The sequence below is a fragment of the Schistocerca gregaria genome, chromosome 2 (assembly GCF_023897955.1).
Source record: "Schistocerca gregaria isolate iqSchGreg1 chromosome 2, iqSchGreg1.2, whole genome shotgun sequence".
NCBI classification, from domain to species: Eukaryota; Metazoa; Arthropoda; class Insecta; order Orthoptera; family Acrididae; genus Schistocerca; species Schistocerca gregaria.
In genome coordinates, this window is record NC_064921.1 from 727,728,879 (window position 1) to 727,741,249 (window position 12,371).

The 12,371-nt window shown below is 36.3% G+C and overlaps 1 protein-coding gene across 2 annotated transcripts in view; it reads right to left on the minus strand.

Annotated features, from left to right (window-relative positions):
- The window catches only part of LOC126334857 (probable multidrug resistance-associated protein lethal(2)03659), a 420,094-nt gene that overhangs the window by 335,188 nt on the left and 72,535 nt on the right, over window positions 1-12,371 (minus strand). For both annotated transcript variants that reach the window (XM_049997527.1, XM_049997528.1), the window contains exon 3: window positions 6,234-6,344. In XM_049997527.1, coding sequence (XP_049853484.1) covers window positions 6,234-6,344 — 111 coding nt within the window. The remainder of the gene's footprint in view (window positions 1-6,233; window positions 6,345-12,371) is intronic.

Below are 12,371 nucleotides of genomic sequence, written 5' to 3' on the forward strand. Positions count from 1 at the left end.
AATATATTTTTCACACCACACTGAGCAGCACCTATTAGTTTTCCACAAACTGCATTAGTCTTGGACTGAATAATGGATAGTTATTGGTTCTTGTCTTGTGATATTTCTAATGCAAAATATATATTTTTTGCCTCAAGATACAAACAGTTTTGGTAGTATCTCTTAATGAATGAACTTCTACACTGCCATCCATCCAGATCTACTTACAAGCATGTACATGGGGCAGCATTTACAATAAACAAAATCTGAGAAAAGCAGTTAAGTTTGGTGTTTAAAAAGAAAGTGAAAAGGATGACAGTATGAGCATAACAGCAATTTACAGTGACTATTTGGTGCAATTTGGTCTCCCAACTTTTGGAACAGTATAACGGATGCAACGTTCCTCAAAGAAGAAGCATCACATGGTTAACACTAAATATATGAATTACAACAATATTCAGACAGCACTGGCTGAAACAATTCTACCATTTGGCATACTGTTAAGGTAACACTCCTTTCTAGAAACTAATCTGAAGAACTTTCCACATCATCTATACCTACATCTTCAAAACCACTGACATGCTTGGCAAAAGGTATTTCCCATTGTATCACATTTTAGGGTTTCTTTCCATTCCATTTGAATCTGGAAGACAGAACGTGTGTCTACTTAAATGCCTCTGTGTGGGCTGTGATCAGTTTAATCTTGTCTCTATGACTGCTCTATGAGACACTTGGGGAGGGGGGGAGTCAAACTATGATGTGACAACCTGTTCTGCCCTTCTAGTAAGGGGGGTTTGTACTGTCACAGTGTAACACTTCATAGGGATATGAAATGGGACAATCACATAGGCTCAGCCCTGAGTAAAGCAGATGTTAGACTTAGGTTGATCTGTAGAATACTGAAAAAAATTAGTCAACCTACAAAAAAATTTACAAATAACTCATGCGATTCGTTCTGGAATATTGCTGAAGTGCATGTGACTGGTATCAAATAGAATTAATGGGGGATATTGAATATACATGAAGAAGAGCAGCCCAAGTGGTCACAAATTTGTTTGGTCTGTGGGAAAGTGTCAGAGAGATTCTGAAGAAGCTGAACTGGCAGAATAAAAGCTGACAGAATCTCAAGAACAGGCTTTAAACGACGATTCTAGGAATATGTTGCATCTCACTAACTTATCCCTCACAGAGGGACCGCAAGGACAAATAAGTTTATTTACAGCACTCGCCCAGCCTTTTAAAGGCTCATTCCTCCTGCACACAATATGTGACTGTAATGGGAAGTAACCTTAATAAATGATACAATGTGACGTAACCTCTCCCATTCACTTCACAGTGGTTTACAGAGTAAAGATGTAGGTACAGATGTAAATGTAGAAACCTAGAAAAGCAGCAGGCGTTGCTGGTACATACCCCGAGTTCCTATTACACCTTTCTCCTGGTGCAGTCAAGTGGATGAACACCTTTTCAAACAAATTAAAGTAATGTCAACTGCACTTCTCTTCAAGATCATTCCTCTACTAAAGCCAAAGAAAGATTCCTTGGAAGTCGAGAACTACCAACCCATTTTTCCCTTTAGTGTACCAGAGACGCTCATTCATAAAAATAAAAAAAATAATAAAAACCTTGAGGCTCCAACCAGGAAAAGGACATCAAGAACAAGTTCCACTAATAATCACACATATCAGAAATGACTTTGAGAAATAGAAGATAAACATGGGGTTCGTCTTTGATGTAAGTGTAGCGTATGACACTACTTGGTGTGACAGATTCCTGTTCAAACTGAATAGCGCCACTCCTTGTCGGGAACTAACTATTCTAACTTGCAACATTCTGAACAATAGATACTTCCAGGTTTTCTCAGAGAGTTATAGAAGCATTGTTCATAAAATAAATGCTGGTATCCCAGAATGTTCTGTTTTATCACTGTTCACTTTCATTTTGTATACATATGACCTTCCAGAAACAAAGTCCAGGAAATTTACTTACACTGATGGTATTGCTCTGACCACTCAGGATCAAAGAATTAGAAAAGCTGAAGCAACACTCACATCAGACCTGAAGACAATGGATGAATGCCTCAAACTTAACTCTCTCTAATTTCATTTACTGGCACGTTCCATGAACTTGGAGATTTACTCCTCAATTTGGTCCTGCAGAACTAGACATGTAAAATAAAAGTAAATTAAAAATCCGACAGAATCCTCAAAAGGCTTTTAACTCAGCCATGATAGAAGAAGGGGAAAGTATTACTTGGTATCAATCCCACACTTAAACAATTTTCCAGGCTAGGCCATATGAGTATTTGTAAGTTGACTACATTTTCCCGTATCCCATCAGTGAACCAAAGTCTACTACCTGCTTTATCTACAATTAAGCCCAAGTGATCATTCCACTTCAGATCCCCACAAATCGCAACATCCAACTATTCGCATGATGTGACTGATTCCAGAAGATTGTATGTCCTTGCACTTCGTGAAATGCATTATCTTACATTTTTAAACATTTAAAATATGCTGCCAGTCTTTGCAGCATTTTGAAGTATTATCAAGATCCAAATTGATATTTGTGAAACTTTTTTCAGATGGTACTCCATTATAGATAACAGGATTATCTGCAAAAAGTGTGAGGCTACTATGAGAGTTATTCGTAAAGTAAATAACTTTTGTTTGATATAATGAAATGAGACTGAATTTTACAAACAATTTGCCACCCAAGCTAATTTTCTACATAGTCGTCATTCAAATTAAGGCACTTGTACCTTTTACCATCTTTTCTCTGCCATCTGCATACTCAGGTGTTGCCGAGTTGTTGAACCACTAGTTAACAGCTTCTGGAAGTTCATCATCACTTCCATAGTATTGTCCATTCAAAAAATCTTTCAGATTTGGGAACAAGTGATAATCACTTGGGGCTAAGTCTGGACTCTATGACAGATGTTGAAACATTTCCCACTGAAATAACTGAAACAAGTCCTGTGGCACTCCTGTTGTGTGCAGACGTGCATTATCATGAAGAATGAGGACTCCACTGGTTAGCATTCCTTGCCACTTATTCTTAATGATGTGGCAAAGTCATTGAAGTGTCTGAAGTAGGCAAATGCATTTATAGTCTCACATCTCAGCATGTAGTCATTGAGCAGGAACCCTTACAATTCTAAAACACCATTGTCACATTCTTTCTGATGCTCAAAATTAGTGTTGCTTTTTCTGGTTTCATTGGGGATATTGAATGATGCCATTCCACTGATTGACACTTTGCTTATCATGTGAAATGTTATATCCAAGTCTCATCACCAGTGACAATATGATTCAAAAGTATACCACCATCGATTTGGTTTCATTTTTGTCTAGCAAAATTTGAGGAACCAAACTGACATACACTTTTTTATAGTCAAATCTACACTAGCCGACTGGTGCAAAACAGTTCTTAAATGTCTGGAAAGAATGAAAGCAGACCACAAACTGTAAAACATCTATCCTCTTTGATTTTTGCTTCAGTTCTTGCATTGAATTGTCACTACTGAGGGGTAGCCTGAGCAACCTTCATCATGAACATGGGTGATTTCATCTCAAATCATACAGGTCATGTCAACTTGTGGTCATGAATTTTTCTGAAAATATATATATATATATATATATATATATATATATATATATATATATATATATATATATATTAGGTCTCTATATCATAAGTGTTAAGAAATAAACTATTTTCATTTTATCTTAATTTTTGTAAATGATACAGCCCTTTGAAAAATGTAAATAATTCTTAAAACAGTAGAAAGCAAAAAAATGTATATAACTAAAAACTAAAAGTACTGGAGACCTGGTAGATGTTTTGCATTACAACTCCCTTCTAGTGTTTCGAAATTTAGTTGACACCAGCACACCTATGGGTTTCCTTTAACTTACAAATTTAAGATGAAAATACGAAATTTAAGTTAATTTTTCCACTTAAATTTTTTTTTCTAATTTGGAAAGTCACAGAACATTGTATTTTCTGTAATCTTAGCAGATACTACTGATGTGGTTGTAAACAGTATCTTCTGCACTCCAGCTATCTGTATTATGTAAATATTTATTACTAAAAATAAAAAAATGCATTCTTATGTGTTTTTACAAATTATTTACTCGAAAACTCCAATCTTTTGAGAATTACAGAATACAGTTAATATTCTAGCAGTCAATGCAAACACAGTGGGCAATATTTTTCTGTGTAGAGTGATTGAGAACTTGCACATAAACCATTCTGCATCGAGTTTTGTGTTTGGTTTGAATTTTTTGTTAGGGACAATGTCAGTGAGAAAATACAGTAGTGGAAGACTGAGGTGTGTGGACTATGAAAAAAGATACAAGAAGGTGGCATTAAAGAAAAGTGAAAATCACTTCACAGTTGTTGGAAACCTGTCAGAGGTAATGCAGAAATATCTTGGTGCTCAAATAACAGAATTAGTATCACATCCATTGCACAGGAATTGTTACACTCACTACAAGAAGAAATTTAGTGAGAACCCACCTCAATGATCACCATCACCTGAATTTGAAACTGAAGAAGAGAGTGGATATACTTATATTCCTGGATGTGAAGTTGTTGATGTGTTGAATGTCAGCATTTCTTCCATGGCACCCATTGTATCCCCCTTAAATTTCCACAAAAGGTAAGAAGCACAAGAAGAAGACAGTATGTAAAAAGAAAAATGGAAGAAATTGAAACACTTTTTACACAAGCAACGTATTCAAAACTTTGTGAACTGCGTAATGTAATGCACTTGGTGCAGAACCTGAAGATAGTGATATGTGCACAAAATGCAGTGTGTGGCCATGCTTTTTTGACCTTGAGGGTAGACCTAGGTCTACCTATAAATTTCTCACATTTTGTACAGACAAGTATTGCCCATTCTGATTAGACATTCCCTAAGTACAATGACCACCTTTCTAAATAAAAATAAATTTCAGATTCTTGCATCTTTATGTGCAAATATTTTGACATATTAAAAATTTCATGCATTAATGTCACTGCTGTCAGTTAGCAGTCCTTCCACTTCACCATTTCTCAAGACAGTTAACATCCTGTGACTATGCACATTTTCAAAACATAATTCTGAAATTAGAAAAAAGTTGCAACTTTTCACAGTTTATTATTCAAAATAATAATAATAAAACTGAAATGAAAATGAAAAAAGCTCAGCAGTGTGTATAATCTCATGTCTCATAGTATTGGGAACAACATATTTATTGAAAATAAATTCAGATCTCTATCACTTTTTGTTTCTTTATTACAATATTTCAATTTCCCCGTTCATTATGACATTTTCACAAATACTCTCGTTTAGAGAGGTCTGCAGTGTTTTAACAAACCATCAGAAAATCAAAATACTGTAGTTTTGGAGAGGTATCATGTGGAACTTAAACATGGATTTTTTTCAGCAGACTTTGAAATAGTAATGTGACACGTTCACTTTTGATCTGTATGTTTTGAGATTAAATTACCCATATTCTTCTTTCCACCACTAAACACGATACACAACTGCCAAAATGACATTTCATTCATCACATTACTGTAAACCTCAGTTATCTGTCTATAAATTTTGATGGGTCAGACTTTTTGCACATCATAGCTCTGTGTACCTCACACCTGGTGGGATCATCAATTTTGTCACACATTTTAAAGTCACACAGCAAAGCAGTAAACAACTGTACTGGATCATAGCTGCCACCAAACTGAAGTGAATGAGTACCAGCATCAGTGGTTGGTTGGTAGTGGTGGTTGGGGACACGGTCAGGTGTGAAAACAAAACATTCTTTACTTTCCATATTAACATTATCTGTCAGGTCAGTAACATACAATATGAACACCAAGAATCCCAACACTCTTCCCTGGGCACACCTTAAGTTATTTCCACATCTATTGTTGACTCCCTATCTAGATAACATACTGCATACTTCCTACCACAAAATCCTCAATCCACTCACAAATTTCATTTGATACCCCATTTGTTCATACTTTCATTAATATGTGCTGGTGTTGAACTGAGTCAAATTCTTTCAGAATTCCCTAATGTTACATCAGCAGGTAATGTAACTGAAATTTTGCACTATTAATGTTATCATTTCAGATTACAATCTTCATTACCATCAATTGAATGCTACAGAGTCTTCATTAATTTTTATGTGCCTATCATGTAAACACTAAACAAAACACAATTAAAATAAATTTAATAGATAATTACTGGTGTTTATTTTGTGTACCTTTCAAATCTTTCACCCAACAGTGATGATTTATGCTCTTTCAGGGGCGCATACAGGTCTTCAATTTCAATGTCTCTCTTTAAGCCTGTTTTGAAGATTCTCAATGTCCACCTGAAATACATATTTCATATTTATCTCAGAATCTGCATTGAACTTAGATCATTCTATGAAAACATAAAACACATTCTCTTACAGTGAGCAAGTTGTATTTGTGCAGTAGCATGCATGGAACCCTATACATGTGCATTTTATTTCATTTTTTATTGGCTCAGTTTTATCATACAGCACAAATAGTACAAATGGTATTGGCCAGGTCAAAATGAGGATACAATTCTATTTAGCGTCAGAAAAAGAAGTGAAAGTACATAAGCAGATATCCTTATAATCTCAGTTGATCAGTAATTGTTGAAGGACAGCTCAAAATAAAGTTACACTAATACTTACTATCAGAAAAGTAGGGGGCAAATTAAAATTAAGTATCTCTTCCTACACTTAAATTTTTCAGTAACATTTATTTCATATCTGCAGAAACTGTTTTACAGAACAGAAACAGTGCTTCATCAGAAATGGCTTTAGTTTCATTTTAAATGTAGGATATGTAGCAATTTTTATTTCCTCTGATATTACATTGTGTAGTATGGTACCAATTATGCTCCTCTGAGAGGATTTTGTTCTGGAATATGTTTGGTGTATATTTGGTTTCTTTCTGGTACTATAGTTGTGTACATTTTTGTTCTGCAGTAGTTCGTGTCTTCTCAAGAGATAACCCTAGTGAACAAAATAATGTCATAAATTAATAACTATGGAACATTCAGAACACCAAGCTCAGTAAAGTGAAATTTACAGGACCCCATCTTTTTAGGCTCATCAGTTGTTCTAAGAGTTCTTTTTTTCTCTCTTAAAGTATTTATGCTATGAGTTGAGTGTCCCCAAAAATGACCCTATATTAGTGATACCTTCTGCCTGTGATTTTTTAGGTATGAATGCAACATGCCACATGCTACACCTCATACATCCTGTCTTTCTAATCTTTTGAGCAATATTTTATATCTTCCAGGACACTGCAGAATTGAAAGGTCTAACGAAATAGGTGCAGTTACCATACTTTAAGTTGATCTGAGGATTTTAAACCACAGTCTAAGAATTTAAAAACTGCTTTTTGTGTAGATTTAGACTTTCCAAAGCCACATTGTTGGATGGTAAGAGGTGAATATTTATTTATGTAATGTATAAGTCTGCCATAAAAAAGCTTTTATAGGCTTTTTTGAGAAAGAACATCACTGTGACAAAGGTAAGTAGTCTTGTATTTTATCAGAAGTACCTTTCTTTAGTAGAGGTGAACCTTCTGTCATTTTCAAAACATCTGGAATGACACCAGTTTCTACACTGTTCATGCTTTCCCTGCTGTGACACTAAGTTAAAATATCCACAAATGTAAATCACAGCACCATTGATTTGTAGGCTATGGTCACATTTCTTAAAGTGAGGTGCCATACTGTGCTTGAAATTCAGTATGTGCCACACAGAATAACAGGATTGTCAATTTATGTTACACGTATATCAACACCTACTCTGTTGTTGTTGTTGTTGTTGTTGTTGTTGTTGTGGTCTTCAGTCCTGAGACTGATTGGATGCAGCTCTCCATGCTACCTTATCTAATGCAAGCTTCTTCATCTCCCAATAAGATAATTGGATGAGGCAAGTAATCAATAAGACTGAAGGACACCAAATAATGGCAAACAATGCCAATGTGTCCTCAGAATTAAAGTTAATTATAATTTAAATGTAGAATTTATAATGCTATAACAAGATTAGATCAAAACATGTTTTCCCTTGTGGAGCAAATAATTAAAGACCAATATAGCACTTAAAAATTTCTAAAAAAAAAAAGAGAGATAACAATACATTTGTTGAGTTATTATCAAATGATACAAGTGTGAGATGGCATAGGGGACAGGAGGGCGAAATAGGATGAGAGAAGAAGAGAGACTGGAACACATGAAAGGCAAGGTCTAACAAGATACTGAGGCTAAAAAGGGGGTGTGGGAAGATCCCAGAAAATGGTGGAAGGATTATTACTATTTGTGCAGTTTAGAAAAGCTGATGTTGGTGTAAACAAAATCAAACAATGAAAAATCCAGAATGGAATAATGACAATACTATGAAAAGGATAGTTACTACTCAGCGTATAATAGAGATGCTGAGTTGCAAATAGGCACAACAAAAAGACTTTCAGAAAGTAAGCTTTTGGCCAAAAAGGCCTTCATCAGAAATAGACTACATACGTACACACATACTCACAAAAACACAACTCACACCAACATGACCACAGTCTCTGGCTGGCAGCCTGGCCTCAGCAGGGAGAGACTGTGGTCATGTGCGTGTGAATTGCATTTGCATGACTGTGTGCATGTGTGTGTGTGTGTGTGTGTGTGTGTGTGTGTGTGTGTGTGTGTGTGTGTACTTCTGATGAAGGCCTTTTTGGTCGAAACCTTGCTTGCTGACAATCTTTTTCTTGTGCCTATCTTCGACCCCGCATCTCCACTATAAAGTGAGTAGTAACTATCCTTTTCATAGTATTGATGTTGGTGTAGGGTTGCATCCAGATTGCCTTGGATGTCGAGCAGCCACAAAAGTTCAGCCTATTACGCTGCACAGCACACTCAGCTGGGTGGTCTAAACGGCTGCCGACCATAGTTATGTGGTGAGCTTTCATCGAGGTGGGAGTTCGGTTCTTGGTCATACCCATAAAGAATCCAATGTAGTGATAGCTGTGAACTTGGTAGGATACATGGCTGGTTTTGCAGTTGGCCAGGAAATGCCTACAACATGTGTCCTGTCAAGGATATTACAGTGGTTGAGTGGGCAGTAGAATACCACTTTGGAAGAAATGGAAACGACAGTGAGGAAAAGTTCTCATTTCAGGATATGATGAAAGAAAGCTGAAGCTCAGTTGGAGAAAGGTCACTAGTAATTAAAATAAAAATAGCAAATTGTAGAGACAAAATGTAACAATGGTATTAAAAGTGGCAACCATTCAATACATAGAGAAGGAATATTTTGAGCAACAGATAATAAAAAAAAGATGTTAAACACCAAAGTTCAGGTTGTAGACAAGCATCAGGACAGATGCTTCCCCCCCAAAAACACATACACACAGAGAGGGAGATATCTTTCATGCAATTTATAATGTAGCCATGTAGTCAGCAATTGCAAAACCTGTGGCACTTCACTGTACAATAATTATTTTAACATTATGGCCTCCTTCTTGAGACTCAGAATGCTCAGCAATTACAGCATGGATTTAGGAAAGACCTAAGCAAGGCCACTACTGTTATCAGTTTCTTCATGAAGTATACAATCAGTGGCGGATATATATGGGGGGCGGGGTGGGGGGAGCAACGTATTGTCTCTCCCCCCCGCCCTCCCCGCCCCTTGTCACTCGCACTGCCCCCACCAGTCAGCCCACACGCTATTTGTTCATTTCTTTCATCAGCTGACTTGACTGAATCGAGTTATCGAGTAGTTGTACTTTGCCATCTAGCATGTGAGTCCATGTCATCGTATTTTTTACATTTCTGTCTTGCACATAGAGAGCTAACACATACCTAGGAGAAAAGTCGCGGCCATTCTAGTGATCTCAATATATTATTCTGTCTGGCATTTGTTCAACAAAAGTTGTGAATATTATACTGATTTCTTGTACAGAGAACCTTCAATACGTAGCTTTATAAATACGGAAGATCGACTTAAAGGTGTAGCTCCACTGAACACTTACACTGATATTGATTGTCCTATTGATGATGTAATTAACCACAAAGAATAAGTGCATAGAATTCATCATTTAAGGAAGAGAACCACAATTGTAACTTTTTTATATCGTAAGATGGCATTGTGTTGTATATGGGTATAATCAGTTTAAATAAAACTTTCTTAAACTTTGCATATGACTTGATCATTTTTTATTACAGTAAAAGTAAAGGTAGCTCAAGATATCTTTAGCACCCCCTCCTTGAGGTTTTTCTGTATCTGCCACTGTATGGTATACAGTAACATAGAACTCAGTATTCACATTGCTGGAATATTTCTAGACCTGAGCAAACCTTTTTACTCAGTAATCATGGGCTTCTCTTAAAAAAGATCTGTGGGCATACAATACCAATGATGCATCAATGAAACTTACAGTCATGTCCCAATGAAACAGGAATAGTGTATCAAACCTACACATAAATTTTAAAATATGGTTTTAGCTATCAAATCTACAAGCACAGCACTGAGACAAGGAGTCCATAAAGGCTCCCTCATTAGCCCTTTCCTTTTTCTAGCTTATATTAATGATACTGTACATCTCTTTAATTTACACATTGTAAATTATGCTATGACACATTAGTTTGCGAGGAAGTGGAATTTTCAATAATTAATGGCGAATTAGAATTACGCACATATTTCCATGCTCATTGACTAAAGGTCAATGTAAGTAAATCCCAGATGCCAATATCTGCAACTGGCAGCTCACAGGACTCATTTGTAAATGACCTAAGTGGTCTAATGGTGGTGGAAGCAAATAGCTGTAAATTCTTAGGTGTCCACCTGGACTCAAATCTTTGGTGGATAGCTGCATGAAATTTGTGTTTGTACCTGTCCAAAATTTTGCCCACCCACACTCTGAAAACTTCATATTATGGTACAATCTATCCATAATTTAGCTACCATATAAAAATATGAAGTTGTGCTGCAGACATACCCTGCAGATACAAAAAAATGGGGTTGGGGATTATGCGTGGACTGGACTGTAAAGGTTCTTTCCATAAAGTTCTCATAAAATACAAATATTTCACCATCTATTCACTGTACCTCTATAAATTAATTACTTTTTTTATCTCCCACAAGACTGAAGTAATTGCAAGTAGTGATATACATGACAACAACACCAAGTCTTATGGTAACTAGTTCAGATAAAGAACTAAACTAAAAGTCACAGACCGGAGCCCAAACATTAATGGTTTGATAAGATATAATACTGTAAGCTGTCCTTCAAAAGTCCTTTAAAAGTTGTACTTGGCGGAGGGGGGAGGGGGGGGGGGGGAGGAAGTAGTGGAAGAAGAAGAAGAAGAAGGATAAGAAAGAGAAAGTTCAAAGTAAAACCACATTCACTTGACGAATTTTAAAGGAGTAAACATTAAAATAATGTACAGAATTGTTTAAAAAGAAAGAACAGATTTCATTTGTTTATTACAAACTATAAAAGATATAAATACATTGCGCATGACTTTGGATGGAGGAAGTTTCAAAATTTTGACACAGTTGTGATGTGGTTTGTACCAACATGGCAACCACACCACAAGAGAAATCATTGGAATTTGCAAGTAGTCAAGCCATCGTTCAATTGAAAATTGAATTGAGCATTCCGTCACTGATTCAACAAGAAGTCACTTCTGCAGAAGCAGATTTATAACCGACATACAAAGTTGTTGGAAGTTGATTGCATATTCAAAGGGTGGTCAGCCAAAAAATCTGATGAAATTGTTCAGCCTCTCCAAGACATGTTCACATGAAGCTCTCAGATGTTCACAAGATGGGCAGGCCAGGAAGTTCAACTTCCAAAAATAATAGTGTGGCATGTTCTGAAACGATGCCTTGATGAAGCCTTACAAGTTCCAGTTACTGCAGCAGCTTTATCCTGGTGACCATAAAAGAAGGTACAAACTTTGCATTTCAATGCTCCAGGATATGGCAGAGGACACATTTTTTGAACAATTCAACTGAAAAGATGAACTGACACTTCATCTACCAGGTAAAGAACACTGCCATTATGTAAGAATTTGGGGAATACAAAAATCTTGGCATCACCATCGAACGTGAAACAGACACCCTAAAATTCAATGTGTTTTGTACCACTTCTGTTCACAAAGTCTATGGACCTTGCTTTTTTGTAGAGAAAAGTGTGACAGGATTGTCACACCTGGAATAGCTGCAAAATTGGTTGTTTCCTCAACTTCAAGATTCCAATTGTTTCGGTTTCATGTATGACAACAGACTGTCTCACTTCCACATTGAGGTGCAGTGTTATCTTAACAACACCATCCTACAACATTGGATTGGAAGAGGTGGCCAATAAGATCTTGTTCATTGTTTTTC